The sequence below is a fragment of the Rhododendron vialii genome, chromosome 7a (genome assembly GCF_030253575.1).
Source record: "Rhododendron vialii isolate Sample 1 chromosome 7a, ASM3025357v1".
Taxonomy (NCBI): domain Eukaryota; kingdom Viridiplantae; phylum Streptophyta; class Magnoliopsida; order Ericales; family Ericaceae; genus Rhododendron; species Rhododendron vialii.
In genome coordinates, this window is record NC_080563.1 from 41,032,882 (window position 1) to 41,050,673 (window position 17,792).

A 17,792-nucleotide genomic window follows, 5' to 3' on the forward strand; every position below is an offset into this window, starting at 1 on the left:
TCAGTCATCACAACGGTTTCCAAAAGGAGAGAAAAATCAAGGCGCGTAGAATGCGCGTGTAGTGCAGTTGGGGGAATGTGTCGGTAAATGTGTTTTGTTCGTTTGTGGTTATGGGTAAATTCGTCAACTACTACAAAAAGAATCTCTCTAATCATTGATCCAAAAAATCCAAAAAAAAAAAAGAAAAAGGATCAGAGGGTCCCTCCTAGTTGATACAGTAGGAGTAACTTTTTTCATGTTTTTTTCCTATAGATTTTTTAATTTCAACAATTAATATGTAAACATGACTTTTCTCTCTTTGTATTCTCCATTTTTTCTTTCAAAATTCTTTACAAACTCAAGACATCTGAATTAATTTACACGCATCTTGACGAAATTTCACTTTCCAAAAGTGGGGAGCCCACGTCTTTAAGGGCAAATGCCTTTGGTCTTTTTAACCTTTGCTTTGCTTTTTAAATGGTCTTTTTTCAGATAGTTTTTTTATCAATATAAAAGATCTTACTTTCTCTACACAATATTGTATCGTTTAGACTTCTACATCTTTTCTTTGCTTCGAAATGAAATAAGTTATGCATTTAATCAATCACTATTAGTTTCCATGTAAACAGTCTTAATAAACACCAAAAATTGGATTGCGAAGACAAAATTGAAAAAGGCTAATGCTTTCTAAAATAGTATGGCTACCGAACACTTGCTCTGCTTTGTAGCATTTACAAACAACTTTTGCATATTACTAGTTAATTTTGCGAAAAAAGAACAAAACAAAAATGTAAAAGAAGTGAGGAGCAAAAAAGTTAGTATGAATATTGATTATAACCAGAAAGAACAAAAAAGAAGAAGAAGAGAAAAGATGCTATCAACCAATTAGGAGTAGTATTTGTTATAGGATGAAGGCAGGAAGTCTATTTTAGTAGCTTACCCTTTATGCATGCATTAAAGTAGAAGATTGATGATAATCCGATTCTGCAATCAGACAACACCTTTTCATTTGGTTCTCCATTAACAACCAAGTACTATTGATATTGGAGAGATTTTTCAGTGCCGGGTGGGTATCACTTGATGCCCGTTCGGGGCATTCAGGCCATCTATTTTGATTTTGGACGGCTTGAAGGAGAGAGAAAAAGGAGAGAGAAAGAGGAAAGAGAGTGGTGGGGTGAGAGCAGAAAGAAGAGAGATGATTTCAATCTGTCCAACACATTTTTAGATTAAGTATCAAAACCATTGTCATGTCTGAGACAAGATGCGCGCAAACATCATTGTCAGAACATGGAGAAGTCGAGAAATTATTCGTTGCCTTTTGGGCAACGACAGGCGGTGCCTCCCACCTTTCGTTTTTTTGTTTTTTTTTTATCCGCATGTGCCTTCCACCTTAAATATTCACTAACACGCGTTTTCTTCTTCCCTGTCCCACTAGACACAGCCTTTTCTCTAAAATTAAGTGTTTCAAATTTCAATCCGTTTGAATGAGTGAGAAGATTTTATTTTTTTATCATTTAATTCTAAAGGGTCATAATTAAATTTTAACTGTAGGGCTCTCGTTTTCTTTAAAAAATATGGTTAAAAAATTAAATGCTTCAAATTTCAATCCGTTTGAATGGGTGAGAAGATTTTATTTATCTGATCATTTAATTATAAAGGGTCATAATTAAATTTTGACTCTAAGGCTCTCGTTGGTTAGTCCTAAGAGATATTTGATTTTACGACTTTCTTAAGGTTAATCAACGAGAGCCTTATAGTCAAAATATAATTATGACCCTTTATAATTAAATGATCAGATAAATAAAATCTTCTCACGCATTCAAACGGATTGAAATTTGAAGCACTTAATTTTTTAACCATATTTTTTAATATATAAACTGAAGGTTGAAAAATTAAGTGTTCCAAATTTCAATCCGTTTGAATGGATGAGAAGATTTTATTTATCTGATCATTTAATTATAAAGGGTTATACTTAAATTTTGACTCTAGGGCTCTCGTTAGTTAGTCCTAAGAGATATTTGATTCTACGACTTTCTTAGGGTTAACCAACGAGAGCCTTAGAGTCAAAATTTAATTATGACCCTTTATAATTAAATGATCAGATAAATAAAATCTTCTCACCCATTCAAACGGATTGAAATTTGAAGCACTTAATTTTTTAACCATATTTTTTAAAGAAAACGAGAGCCCTATAGTTAAAATTTAATTATGACCCTTTAGAATTAAATGATAAAAAAATAAAATCTTCTCACCCATTCAAACGGATTGAAATTTGAAACACTTAATTTTAGAGAAAAGACTGTGTCTAGTGGGACAGGGGAGAAAAAAACGCGTGTCAGTAGATATTTAAGGTGGGAGGCACCTGCGAATAAAAAAAAAAACAAAAAAACAAAAGGTAGGAGGCACCACCTGTCGTTGCCCTTGGGGCAACGAATAATTTCTCGGAGAAGTCAGACCTACAAGCTTTAACAAAGGGAGTAATAATAAATGTATGCGATGAAGCTTGAACAAAGAGAAAAAATAAAAGAAAAAGATACGAGTATATTTTTTTGAAAAATTATAAAGATTTTGACTATAACTTGTTAAACTAGACATGTATTTTAGACTAACTTAACATAGAAAGATGAACTCATGTTATGAGATGGAAGGAATATAACATTAAAACCGATATTAAAAGCTTCTTTTGTATTTTTTTATACTACGGTTGGACTAAAATTGAGATCTTTTCTTTTTTTCTAGTGTGATCATTATATAATTTAGTAGCTATTTCTATATATTTTCTAGACCAAACAAACTCACCACAATGTTTTCACAAGCATAATATTCTTAAAAGTTAACTTTTGTTTTCTTGGGATCAATCATCTTGTGACATGCACTACAAAATAACGTGATACTCATTATCCACAAAACACAACATTTTTATAGTGGTTCTAGATAAGGAGAAGGGGACACCTTAGAACTACATATCTAAGAGAGAGAGAGAGAGAGAGAGAGAGAGAGAGGGCATGAGGCTGTCTCCCAGTTTTTGTTCATTGTAAAAGGGTGAAGTAGATTGCTTCCATTTAGCCCATCAAAAATAAAAATAAAAATGGGAGATTGCTTTCCATTTAGTGGGTGGCTATTATTGAATAGCGGTAGGCATCGTGTCGTGTCGTGTTCGTATCGTGTCATCTCGTGTTCGTGTCAGAATTCTCTCAACTCTAACCTAACTTGTTTAATTTTTCGTGTTATCGTGTCGTGTCATATTTGTCTTTCGTGTCAGAAACAACCAACCCTAATCTGCTAATTTTATATCTTGCGAAAATTCCCACCCCTGTTATTGAACATGGTGGGGGCAGACTTGCAGTATACTACTACCTGTCTGGGTCAAGTTTGGTCCCCAGTAGTGTTTTAGTATGTCGTGTATTAGCATGCAAGGTTTTTCATTCTTGAGTGTGTCAAATGGGCCCTCTCAGTAATAGAGTAATTACTAGTAGTAGCAGCAGCTATTAGGGCTACTAAATCACTGTAGTATCATAAGTTATGGGGGTGTTCGGATAAATAAGCCAAAATGGCTTATTTTTTGTCTTTATTCAAATTTTTTTCGTATCACTTGGCTTATTGTCATTTTTTTGGGGATTATTGCATCCTCATGACAAGAGGAATCTAAAAAGTAAAAAATTTTGACCGAAATCCAATTTTTTTTGAATAAAGACGAAAGTAGATCAATAAGCCAATTTTTTCGTCTTTATTCAAAAAAAATTAGATTTCGGTCAAAATTTTTTACTTTTTAGATTCCTCTTGTCGTGAGGATGCAATAATCTCCAAAAAAATGACAATAAGCCAAGTGATACGAAAAAAATTTGAATAAGGACAAAAAATAAGCCACTGTGGCTTATTTATCCGAACGGGCTTTTAATGAGGAATCTCACTTTAATTAAGACTGGATTAATAAGATCACTTGCGATTCTTAATGATTGGTGACGGAGGCTATATATATATATATATATATATATATATATAGAGGAATTTTCAAGTGAGGGATCCCTCATTTTGTTAAAATGAGGGACTTTCATTTTCCGATCAAATTTTGAAAATCCGAACCGTTCAATGTGTGCAGAACGTAATTTTAAGGGTCCCAGCGAGAAATCAGCAAAAAAAATGACTGAGAAGGGCGTCATCCGTGCAGTTTTTTTTTGAACCGTTCAATGAAAACTACTCGGATGAAGCCCTTCCCGGTCATTTTTTTTGCTGATTTCACACGGGGACCCTTAAAATCACGTTCTGATCACTTTGAGCGGCTCGGATCATCGAAATTCAATCGGGAAGGGGAGTCCCGCATTTTAATAAAATGAGGGATCCCTCATCGGAACCTAACTCTCTCTCTCTCTCTCTATATATATATATATGGGCCGGTTCCCTCACATAAAAATTGACACAAATTTTAACACAACGCTAATTGGAGCTTCACGCAAATGATCAGAGCCATAAAATAGGTTTTTAAGAGTTCTCATAAAAAAATTAACTCATCCCGATATCGGTAAAGACTTGATCAGTTCATTCAATTTTATCGCATAAAATTTGACAGGAACCAACTGAATGAACCGATCAAGCATTTACTGATATTCAAAATGAGTTGATTTTTTACGAAAATCCTTAAAAATAGTACTCCGTTTTAAACAAATTGAACGGCTTCGAACTTGCGTCAAAATTTGTGTGAGGGAAATCGGCCTATATTGGTTACATCTTTGCACTCGATGGATTCAGTGGTAACAACGATATTTGTCAATTCAAATTTTTTTTTTTAACAAAGTTGATTTTGAAACGTTGAAATTCAAAAGCATCAAAATAATGATTTTTTCAGAAACAGCTTGTGAGGAGTTTGTTTTCCTAAGCTGTTTTTCATTCTATGACAATTACAAATTGCACAGGTTTTTTGAGGCGCGCTGGAGGAAGGTACACCAAAAACTCTAGCAAATGCGGTAAATAGACAAGCCCACTCCATTAAGGTAGAGCGAGTTATATACTTACGCAAGAGATACTTTGTATGTGATTAAATCACCTTTATCAAAATGTTACCGTATGTACCTTTGTTTTCGTACAATTTCAGTCGTATGATTGGGGTTAAAATTTCACGAGAGTAGAGGTAATGAGATACCTATTTTCGATATGAGTCACCTGGTCCGAAGAGATAAAAAGGTCAATTTCGTGGTCATCTTTAGATTATGCATCCTTTTCAAATATGAGAGGAAACCTGGGGAGGAGACAAATGGAGGAGGCCCCTACCATTGGCCAAAGGCCCAAAACAGCTCTCCCTAGATAAATAGCAGTACTATCAGTTTTGCCTGTCGGCGAAAAGTCATTTTATGGATAACAGTTTTGTTTCACATCAAACAATGGAGGATTTTAATGTATATACCTAATCTCGTAATCTGTATGGGGAGAGAGAGAGAGCGCCCCAAAATAATACTACTCCATTCTCCTCCATCTACCACTGAGGTCGTAGTCCAGTTGGCAGAGTTCACTAACCTTCTTGACAGAGACGTGGGTTCGAGTCCCAATAGGTGGCCTGGCCTCACGTCTGTGGATGAATCTTCGGACCATTGGGGGGAGCTTATGCCAATTGTGCACAAGGTGGTGCCATGGCTCGAACTTGACATTTCATCTACGGGTAGAGAGCTCCTATGGTCACGCCCAAGGAGAGTTGCTACGTTGATTGCCCCCTCCTATCCTTTTGCTTATCAAAAAATAAATAAAATTCTCCTCCATATGTTAAGATGGATTATACATGTTTCTTTTAAATATGAAGATGGATAATCCATACTATTTGCATTGAAACCGGCCATTTGATCAAATCAGACATTATGTCATAAAGAATTTCATGGCATCAGTTTTCCCTTCTTGCCCTTGCAATGTTTTATTTGGTGCTTCGTACGTGGGTCCATTTAAAAAAAAGGCCACCACTTTGTTAAATTAAAAAAAAAAAAAAAATTCTATTTAGATCACATGAAGCATTTGAAACTAATTTGGACATCATGATGGAAAAGGAAATAAAAAGCAATCCTGGACATCATGATTCAGAAGGAAATGAAAAAAGGCAAGGGAGCAAAAAGAAAAAGAAAATTGGATGTGGCTGCATGACATAAAAAGGGCAAATCACAACGTTCAAAGAACAATAAAGAAACGAACGCAGGTAGAAAAGACGGAGATTTTTGCATGGTTTTTCAATTGCGTAGTAGATTACCTCGGTTGTTGGGTTATACCAAATATCATAATCTCGGGTTACATAACCAACTAGTAACATAATAACCTTGTCTAAATCAATTCCGAATGGTAAGCGAAGCGCAAACTAAACTGAATTGGCTTCACAAAGCCAAACACAGAGAAAGTAACATGAAACAAAGAATGAAGCAGAATAGCAGAAAAAAAATGGAGAGGGAGAAGCTAACGCAATATAACCTACATGAAAAGGAATTCGGTTGCGGAACACAAAAATGAAAAACCATAAACAAAAATAAACTGACACTGAATTACCAAGTCGAGATCAAAAGGAAAACCATTTTCATATTCTTGCTTTTATGAATTCTCATTAAAACTATGTCCACATTTAGGGCAGTCATAGAAAAGCGTCTGTCCTTCATCAGCTGACCTGATCTGTTGAGAGGAAGGGGGTAAAAGGTATTAGCCTGATCCACCAGAGGCACAAAGAAAGAATGTTATGAAAAATCAAATAACGATTAGGTATGTCAAGGATTACCTGTCTTGGAATGTAATAGAGTCCGACTTGGCCGCATTTAGTACATTTTGCATTGTGGTCCTGTTGATACAAATACAACAGGAAACAATTAACATAGTCTACATACAGAGTATTATGCATGGGGTTTACTGAAACACATGCACTTGCCATTTGTTTCTTTTGTTGCTCTTCCTGAAATTCATCCATTGACACTATGCCCAGTTCCCTTTTAATTTCCTAGAAACAACAGAAATAGACACGCTGTAAGTATATGGTATATAAGCTCATATCAAAGACACTTGAACCAATGTGAGTAGGGTAACTAAAGTACAACATTGACCATGAATTAATCCGATTTCCAAATGCAACATCTATGCTAAGCAATTTCACATAAAGATTATGCATGCATTAGACAGCAACGATGCACCCAACAATATTTACCTCAAAGAGTCTAATAGATTGACACAACTTGTAGAGTTCAAGAGAGAAGGAAACTGAACTCCTCCACATGTTAGAAGTCCATCAAAGATGGAGATGAGACTATCAGCAATATAAAAGCATACGGAAAGAAGTCGGAGCTACAGATGCGCTATAAGATAACTATGAAGTAGAGGAAAGCATTCAAGAATGGGATGTTTTCCTTCAAGTGATATCATAGTTCATTTGTGGAAGTGGATGAGTCAGGTTTCAGTGAGAGGAATTACCCATCCAAAGTCGCTTTTTTGGAAACAGTTACTTCAAATGTAACTCGACTAATGAAAGTTCATTTGTGGAAGTGGATGAGTCAGGTTTCAGTGAGAGGAATTACCCATCCAAAGTTGTTTTTTTGGAAACAGTTACTTCAAATGTAACTCGACTAATGAAAACTTGACGGTGGACATCTTTTAGCAAATATATGCATGCATGTGACGGGGTGTGAATTAGTGGTAGAGGAAAGAATGTTTGTTGCATGACTTCAGGATTGTGTAGCCTTCACTTCACATTGTGAGGAGCTGTCAATAAACAGGTCAGTTTCCATTTTATTCCTTATCATTTACTTTCCACCGTTAAGCTTCACATTTGTTGATCCCATTCCTTTTCATTCAAGTTTTTCCATTCTCATTTGACTTTTGATTTGGTTGTCATCACAGATTGCTAAGCATCAGTTAGAGCTAAAACAGACCACACAAAACTAAATACAGATAATAGAAGTCCTAAACTCAAACTACAAGGACCTTAATTGGTGTTCCCTTTTAGCTCTAATGTTTCTGAATCTCTCAATCACTGTTTTCTTTTCTCACTAGACGCTACTACGGTGGAAAAGGGGTCCAACTAGTTGGCTGCCTAACACTGTTCCCAATACATAGTTCTCTGTATTGATTGGCTTACAATCCCAAATTGTTGAATAATCGTGCAGAATTGTTATGCTTCTACTCCAGTAAAATATTTCCGGTACCTCCAAATCTCATTTCCTACAAGTAATTACATCCAAAAGCATCGACTTCTTTTTAACAAATACTACTCTAATAGCAATGATGTGAATCGATGAGTGACTTTTGATATGATTCGATTAAAATTTCCCCAAAACAATAAACGATTTGTTCAAAAAATCTGCCTTGCACACATGGAGTCCTACCTGCACAAGCTGACACATAGCACTATATGCATTATGCTGTGCACATTATGTTTGCCCCTCACAACAGTATCCCCTGGTTCCACCCTCCCATATCTACCAGTGCATATGGCTTGTACACATTTTCTCAAGTTCCAAAAGCAATTTCACCATGCACATATGAAGATAATTTCCCACATAAGAACTTGCAGAATAGCAATTGAAACCATACCTCAGAAGTGGCAGAATAAGTTATTTCTTTTCCAGCAATATCTGGAAAAAAGTAACAGGTAGTCAATAGACTAATTTCAGAGCTGATGGATAGCCACGAGCCAGAACTTTCCCTTCTTGCAAAATTATGATTTCAACAATACAATGTTATGCTATAAATCAGAATGAGAACAGAAAGGTGAGATCGACAATGCACCTATAGTTCATCATATATTCAAGTTTTCCCAATAGTATACAATTCACAATTCAACTCCAACTATAACTTCACTACAGCACTGCAAAGAGAAACAAGAAACTCTAACGTCGAGACTGCCATAGAAAATTGACAATTGGAGCGAAAACAAGGGAGAATGTCAGCAAATGCTCAAGTTGTGTACATATTTTCACTAAGTCCTGGAAAATTACGAGGGGCCAACAAGTGGAAACGTCACTTTACTTATGAGAAGAAGCATCTAAAAAGTATTGGCCACCAACGGAGGTGTACAAGTGGTTTATATACATCATTCCCATAACCTACTGCCAAGATCTTTCTAGGAATGTTTGACACCCTTATGCATGATTCACTTCAACAGCGACTGACCTGTCATGATTTAAAAATAGACTAGGGATTTTTTTAACAAAAGGATCACAATTCATAAATAATATTTACCCAATGGGGTTTAACTCAAAACACTTCCCAGCCTCTATACTGGGAAACTCAAAACATGGTAATATTTGCCTGCCCATCTAAGAAGTTTTCTTTCCAAATTTGTTTTTTGCTTTTTGTATGTTCTTCAATATGCATAGCTTAGACTATCGTGAGCCAACCATACAACAAGGTTCAATAAGTATGACCGATAACGATTAGCCCACATGTTCAACCAATATTATACACCAAAATATCTAAAAGAAGTATTTTTTAGTTGTAATTCAGAACCGATCCAACCAACCGCAACGGGTTGCCTTACCAAAGTGGAGCCCCCTTGTGCAGCTGTTTCACACACGCTTGCGCTTACGGGACCCCAAGAAATTTAATCTTAGGGGGAGTCCACCCGGAGATTTGTGCTTGTAAGGCACTTACCTCCGCCGTCCTTACCACTTGAGCTAACCTTTGATTTACCTCAAAGAAGATAATAAAACTAAATCTAAGAAAGTTCTTTATGGTCAAAACACATATAATTACTTTACAAAACTGAATAATTAAAAATCCATTCACCCATGACAGCTAGCACAGATGCTAATGCGAAGAACTAAACCACCGCTGGAATACAATTTAATCAGTTCACTGGATAACGAATCGATCAATCTTACAATCTAAAAATAAAAACAAGAAGAAGTGAAAAGGGTGGATGAGTGTGTGTGTATATATATACACACACCTTTATAACTCCGTTTGAATTTGCAGAGAGGGCAGCGGGCATACTTGGTCTTATCAAAAGATAGCATGGTTCCACATAGGTCGCAGAACATGAAATCACGCTGGCGGCAATACGCCATTGGTCACCCCAAATTCACGCTCTTGTGTGTATGTGTGTTTAGGAAGAAGAAGAAGTTGGGAAAGAAAATTGGGGTTTAGGGTTTTGTGTGGAGTTCAAAATTGAGGCACCATAGGCTTTGTTTGGAAATTATTTATAAGGGAAAGTGGTAGAAAAAAAAAGAAGGAAAGTTAAAAAAAATTTCCCTCCTAGTACTTCGTATTTGTTTGGATGGGAGAGAAAGTGGAGAAAAAATAATAAAAATTTAAATTTTGTGAATAAAAAAATTTTCCTTCCATTTTTTCTCACTCACTTTTTATAAGTTCCAAACAAAGCCTAACAGCTCATTCGGATGGTGAGAAAGGAGAAGAAAAGAAAGGGGCAGGGTTTCTGCCCAAATCTCACCAAAAGTGGTGAGAAAGGGTGAGAAAAATAATGGACCGATAAACATTTACTCCGTACTATTTTTGCACCACTCTCACTTTTTTCATTTGTTTTAGCCATCTCATTAAATAATAGTGTTCTCAAATCTTTTATTTTCTCACGATTTCTCTCAATCCAAACGGGCAGTAAAGGTTAGGGTTTTCGTTTCATTGTTCAGGGTAAATTTCAAAATATCCTTTAAACTTTGATCTCAATATCTTCTTTTTTTTTTTTAATCCTGAACTTTAGTAAACTTTAATTTTAGGGAAATTTTAAAAAATGATCCCTCTAGTTTGCACGAGTTCTCATTTTCGTCCCTCTACTATTAATTGTATCAATTTTAACCCTATAGTTTTCATTCTATCTCAATTTCGTCCTTCTTCCTGACGCCGTCCATGAAACAAACGGAATTGAAGGGCAAAATTGTCATTTTCTCTCACAGAGAGACCAAATTGAAATTTTATGCAAATTAGAGGGATTATTTTTAAAATTTTACATTTTACTTTCGTTTTTTGCAAATAAAATAAAAAAGACCATAAGTAATGTACTTGACAACTGAATTATTTTTTATTGGGTAATCAAACTATATTGAAAAATTTATATTTTATTACACATTACAAAAATATTAGAAAATGCACAAATCAACCCTTTAGCTAATGTCTTTGTATCATGTTCTTATAATCTTCTTATTTTTTCACCCAATAAAAAAAATTTAAAATCCGTGTTTATTTGATATATGAATGATCTTATGAGCAAGTCTCAAAATAAATACACTTATACCCATATTTTAATGTATTTGATCTCTTAATATTTAATAGTATTTCATTGCTTAATTAAACACAATTACAAGATTTCTAAATACTACTGAACAACTTTTTCTTTTTAATCATGTGACAAAAAAAATAACGATAGTGAAAATTCAATTGAAAAAAAAAATACAAGACCAAGACAATTAACATAAGGGTTGTTTTTCGAATTTTCTCATATTTTTTGTGATAAATATAATAAAAACTTTATAAAATTTCAACATATTTTTTATTATTCAATAAAAATAAGATGAGAAATATATTATATATGATGTATTTTAAATTTATTTACAAAAACAAAAGTAAAAAACAAAATTATAGAAATAGTCCCTCTAGTTTGCATGAAATCTCAATTTAGTCCTTCTGTGAGGAGAAATGACAATTTTGTCCTCCAATTCCGTTTGTTTCATTAACGCCGTAATCGAGAGGGACGAAATTGAGACAGAATGCAAATTATAAGACTAAAAGTAACGCAATTGATATTAGAGGGATGAAAATAAAAATTCATGTAAACTAGAGGGACCATTTATAAAAATTTCCCTTAATTTTATACCTAAACTATTGTTTCGTTATTCAATTAACCACCTACTGTCCAAATTCATCAAATTGATAACGAATTTTGTTGACGTAGACGGTAAATATAGTTGATTAATTCCCTCCATCTCGCCCCCAATCCCTAACCCTAACCCTAACATTAATTTCCCCAATTCAGAGGAAAATTCAGAAGCTAATACCATGATATGCAAAATTACAAAGACTAGATCGTAATTGGAGAGGAGCTTGTTGTTTATACTTCACATCACCGGAAAATAATTCAAAGTCCTTGGACAAAGCCACGTGGTGCCTTTGGCCCATTCTCCACCAACATATAGTGGGATCCAAGGCCAAATATGTATATCCCACAACAATGTGCGCAGAATAAGGGGCATAGGGCACCACATGGCTGTGCCCAAGGGGCAGTAAATAATTACTCCTCTCGGGTGGTCATTACGATGTCGTCCCTCGAGTGATATCATCACATATGCAACCTTTTTTTCCTTGTCACACAGTAAGGCCTAGCTCCGCTTAACTTTTTCGCGTTTGTTAATTTTGTGCTAATTTTTAGTGAATTGTTTATTCGTTTTGACAAGACGAATCGAAAAAGTTAAAATTTTGTACTTTACCCAAATATTTTAGGATATAACCACTTTTAAGGGAAAAAAAATCAATTTTTAAAAAAAAAAATATTTTTTACTTAAAAGTGATTATTTTCCAAAATATTTGGGTAATTTTTTTTTTTTTACTTTTCCGATTCGTCTCGTCAAGACAAATCAATAATCAACAAAAAATTGGCGCAAAATTAACAAACGCGAAAAAAATCAAATAAGGACAAAACGTTAACTTTAGTAAAAGTTAAGTGGAACTAGGCCTAATATGGTAGTATTAGATAATTAATCATCAGATTACATTAAAAATGCTACGTATAAATATTTGTGGACAGATTTGAATATAAATGTGGCCGAAATCATCAAATACGCATGATTCCACATATTAAACATCAGGCTAAGCGGATCAAAAAAAAAAAAAAACATCAGGCTAATGATATAGGTACCGGCAGTCGGAGAGGGAAATCGTACCGATTGGCCGTGTCGGGCCGTCTCCAGCCACCGGACGGCCGATCCGAGCCGTCCAAAAATTTTAAAATAAAAAACCGAGAAGCCTAGATTGGGAATAAACGGCATCCGAGGTGTTTAGGATGCTTGATCCGAGTATCCCTTTTTCGTGTATATATAAGTGTATATACACGAAAAAGGGGTGCTCGGATCAAGTACTCTACACACCTCGGATGCCGTTGATTCTCACGTCAGGGCCCTCGGTTTTTTATTTTAAAATTTTTGGACGGCTCGGATCGGCCGTCAAATGGCCGGAGACGGCCCAGCACGGCCGGTCGGTACTCATAGCAGTACTCTAAACATCAACCTCACACACAACAAACGATTGTTTACACATTTTCAAACATAGATGTCACATCTATATTCAAATCTGGAGTATATTTTCTGTTTGAACACGTGCACATTAGTATGGATTCGTAGCTAGGAGAAATTTTTCAGTGTCGTGGTATCTGGGTGGGCACATTCAAGCCATCTAAAAGAGTATTGGACGGCTCAGATTAAAATACTCTCTCTCTTCATTCTTTCTCCTTTTTCTTTCTCCAAATCCAAACCGTCCAAAATTAAATTGAAATGGACAGCTCGGATGCTCCGAGCGGACACCACGAGCGGACACCACGTGATACCCACTCGACACTGAAAAATTTCTCGAACGTTAGATTTCCCAGCTCTATAAATACAGGAAGCCCACGACTTTGCCGAAACACACCTCTTAAGTTTATCAGTTCTTAGGTAAAACTGCGGGTAAACAGTAGTATTTTTTTTCATTTTACCTACTCACATATCTTTCAACACTATATTAATACTATCTATTCAACATATTCTCTGTTAAAATATTATTACTTTTATGTTATTTTTTTTATGGGGAGAGAGAGAGGGAGAGAGAAAGAAAATAATTAATAAAATAATATACACATGATGAATAGTACTTAGGTATATTTACCTATTCACTATTCATGGATGGATTTTATCTAGACTTTTACCTAATCTGTTGCAATACTCATTTTGGGGATTTTGCTTAAGTAAAATAGCTTAAAAAAAGCTATTTTACCTCTTTTGATAAACTTACTCTTAGCTTTCTATTGTTTCTTCTTTTCCCTCGTCATCCTCTCCCTCTACGAACATATAGGAGTAGGGTTTCCCTTCCCCAAATTTGCAAACAACAACAAAGCAATGTCCTCGTCGAAGAAGATCATCCTAAAGAGCTCGGACGGTGAGACCTTCGAGGTCGACGAAGCTGTCACTTACCAGTCAAAGGTGATCAAGGACAGGATTGAGAACGATTGTGGTGACCGGGTTGTTCTGCTCCCGAATGTCGCGAGTGGTATACTGCCCAAGGTGATCGAGTACTGCAAGAAGCATGCCGACTCGGCAGCTCCTAATTCTGATGATCTTTCGACCGATGATCAACTCTAGAATTTCGATGCTCAGTTCGTGAATGTTGATTAACCCGTTCTATTTAACATGATTATGGTAAGATAATTATACTGCAGCCTTTTCTTCGTGTGTCCGGATGGCCTAATTTATTTGTTTTTTGTTCAAAAGTTTTTTTTTAATAATTCATCTAGACGAGAGAAATCAGAAGAATAAAAAATATGTACCGAAATTTGAAAATTCTAAGATGACAAATACATAAAGATCAACATGATATGGTTGACCAATAATACAAGTTCAAAAAAAAAAAAAAAACCACTAAAAGGATGTGTCTTCTTGCGGTCTTATTTGAATTTTTTCAACTTTGGTGTATATTTTTAAGAATGAGAGACATATTTTTACTTTTTCGACTTTGAATTTGTTTAATAGAAATTTTTTTCGGACTAGCAAAAAAAATTTCATTAATCTTGAAATTGTTACGAGACAGACTAGTAGGAGTAAGAAAACATCATGTTTACAGAACAATCTTCTGCTCAATTTGAAAACCAAACCTAGGATTGACAAGAAATCAATAAAAGGACATTCAATTAGGACAAAGCCCATCTAAAAAGGCCGAAGCCCATATACCCTAAATGAGTCTAAAACCTAGATCAAAACATTGCAACACAAAAATGGGCCAAGCCCAGCCCAAATGCCACAACCAAACCCTACCCCACCACCAATCTGCCTAAGCGGCCGCCCAAAACCAAAACGCCGGCCACCAAAACCCCAACACAACCACCACTAGCACACCAGAACCGGACAGCAACAAACCACCCGACTCCAAAACGATGAACGCCGCCGTCAGCCACAAAAGCCGCACGCCACCGTCACGTCGTCACCCCCTGAAAGCTTTGCCAAACGCGAGCCCCCTGACGCCGTTTGGGCATACCGGAACATTCAGGAATGAACCGATCGAAGACCGCACGATCCTCGCCCCCCAACCCCACGACCACACCTCGCCGTTGAGCAAAACCGGTCACACCAAGAATTTGTTTAATAGATGCCAATTGGGCATCCTTTCTCTTGTTGCCATTTTCTTACCCTTTTAGGAACGAAAGATTTCAATGCAAAAGCTGAAAACCTACTAGTTTTCTGCTTTATGAAGTGTGCTCTTGAGATATCACCCTCGAGAATTCTCACATTGTGTAAATAACTGTAAATACTTGACCTTGATTCTTTTCCCCCAACCCTCAGGCGGCCAACTTTTTGGACATCAAGGGTTTGTTGGATCTGACCTGCCAAACCGTTGCAGACATGATTAAGGGAAAAACTCCTGAAGAAGTCCGGAAAATTTTCAACATTGCGGGTGAATTTACCCCAGATGAGGAGGAGGAGATCCGCAAGGAGAACGCCTGGGCCTTTGAATGACAGATCCAAGATGAACCATCATTTTTTTCAGTCAGTTTACCTTTTAATTTAGGCTTGAGTACATATGAATGGTTATCTACATTGATCACTTTTTTTTGATTAATTGGGTTAATCTAGCATATGTTTCGTTTCTCGCATCATGGTTTTGTGTCTGTTTTCCTTTTGATGATATTGGTTAGAGAATATCTTTTTAACGGAGCTTCTGTGAATAGTTTGTTTACGGAGATGAATCGCGCGCGTCCGTTTCGACTTTAGACGGTTCGGATTTAAATGAAACTTTTCCAAGAGTTCTCTTCCTTGAAAATATTTCATTTAAATCTAGACCGTCCAAAGCTGAAATGGACGACCGAGATCGCGTGACTCCATGAATAAGGAAATCACAACCCCTCATGAATAAGTCAATCACTATTGGTTAATGCTGGTGACTAAGGGGCTGTTTGATAAAACTGAAAACTGAAACTGAAAGCTGAAAAATTAAGTACTGAAAATTGAATGCTGAAATTTTTAAGCTGAAAAGCTGTTTGATAAATATATTAAGTACTGAATTAAAAAAATGATGAATTAATTTTGTTCCAATTCTATCTTAATTTACTAACGGTCACAATATACTTTTGGTAATGGTGGTGGAGTGGTGGTGGGGGAGTGGTAGAGGTAGTAGGAGTGCTGGTAGTGGTGGTGGTGGAGTGGTGGTGGTGGTGTAATGGTGGTAGTGGTGGTGGAGTGGCGGTGGTGGTGATGGTGGTGGAGTGGCGGAAGGAGCGGTGGTGTGTGGTGGTGTAATGATGGTAGTGGTGGTGGTGGTGGTGGTGGTGGTGGTGGAGTGGGTGAGCTGGTGGTGGTAGTGGAGGAAGTGGTGGTGGTGGTGGAGTGGTGGTGGTGGTGTAGTGATGGTAGTGGTGGGGGAGTGGCGGTGGTGGTGATGGTGGTGGAGTGGTGGAGCGGTGGTGGTGGTGGTAGGAGCGATGGTGGTGGTGGTGTAGTGATGGTGGTTGTGGTGGAGTTGTGGTGGTGGTGGAGTGGTGGAGCTGGTGGTGGTGATGTGGTGGTGGTGGAGCTGCTGGTGGTGGTGGTAGTGGAGGAAGTGGTGGTGGTGGAGTTGGTGGTGGTGATGTGGTGGTGGTGGTGGTAATGGAGGGAGTGGTGGTGGTGGTGATGTGGTGGAGGAGGAGTGGTGGTGGTGAAGTGGTGGAGGTGTTGGTGGAAGTGGTTGTGGTGGTGGTACGATGGTTGAATGTAAGTACACAAAAATTCAATCAGAATTAAGTAGCTCAAAGCTACTTAATTTTTTTTAACTTTTTAGCCTATATTTTAAGTGGTACTTAATTTGTTAAGTAATATGAAATGTGGTTATCAAACCTACTGAATCACTTATTACTTAATTGATTCAGTATTAAGTGCTGAATTTAGGTTATCAAACAAGCCCGGGCTGTTTGATAAAACTGAAAACTGAAACTGAAAGCTGAAAAATTAAGTACTGAAAACTGAATGCTGAAATTTTTAAGCTGAAAAGCTGTTTGATAAATATATTAAGTACTGAATTAAAAAAATGATGAATTAATTTTGTTCCAATTCTATCTTAATTTACTAACGGTCACAATATACTTTTGGTAATGGTGGTGGAGTGGTGGTGGGGGAGTGGTGGAGGTAGTAGAAGTGCTGGTAGTGGTGGTGGTGGAGTGGTGGTGGTGGTGTAATGGTGGTAGTGGTGGTGGAGTGGCGGTGGTGGTGATGGTGGTGGAGTGGTGGAAGGAGCGGTGGTGTGTGGTGGTGTAATGATGGTAGTGGTGGTGGTGATGTGGTGGTGGTGGAGTGGTGGAGCTGGTGGCGGTAGTGGAGGAAGTGGTGGTGGCGGTGGTGGAGTGGTGGTGGTGGTGTAGTGATCGTAGTGGTGGGGGAGTGGTGGTTGTGGTGATGGTGGTGGAGTGGTGGAACGGTGGTGGTGGTGGTAGGAGCGGTGGTGGTGGTGGTGTAGTGATGGTGGTTGTGGTGGAGTTGTGGTGGTGGTGGAGTGGTGCAGCTGGTGGTGGTGATGTGGTGGTGGTGGAGCTGGTGGTGGTGGTGGTAGTGGAGGAAGTGGTGGTGGTGGAGTTCGTGGGCGTGGTGGTGGTAGTGGAGGGAGTGGTGATGTGGTGGAGGAGGAGTGGTGGTGGTGGAGTGGTG

The 17,792-nt window shown here is 37.2% G+C and overlaps 1 protein-coding gene and 1 pseudogene across 1 annotated transcript; one reads left to right on the plus strand and one right to left on the minus strand.

The window, feature by feature from the left end:
- Nucleotides 1-6,390: 6,390 nt before the first annotated feature.
- Nucleotides 6,391-10,138, minus strand: LOC131334476 (uncharacterized). Its single transcript, XM_058369510.1, has 5 exons — nt 9,875-10,138; nt 8,518-8,558; nt 6,863-6,931; nt 6,716-6,775; nt 6,391-6,612 (listed from the first exon to the last, which is right to left on the minus strand). Exons 1-5 carry the CDS (start codon nt 9,990-9,992, stop codon nt 6,535-6,537), a joined length of 366 nt encoding a protein of 121 aa, XP_058225493.1. The 5' UTR covers nt 9,993-10,138; the 3' UTR covers nt 6,391-6,534.
- Nucleotides 10,139-14,018: 3,880 nt separating this feature from the next.
- Nucleotides 14,019-15,632, plus strand: LOC131334479 (SKP1-like protein 1B; annotated as a pseudogene).
- The last annotated feature ends 2,160 nt before the right edge of the window (nt 15,633-17,792 follow it).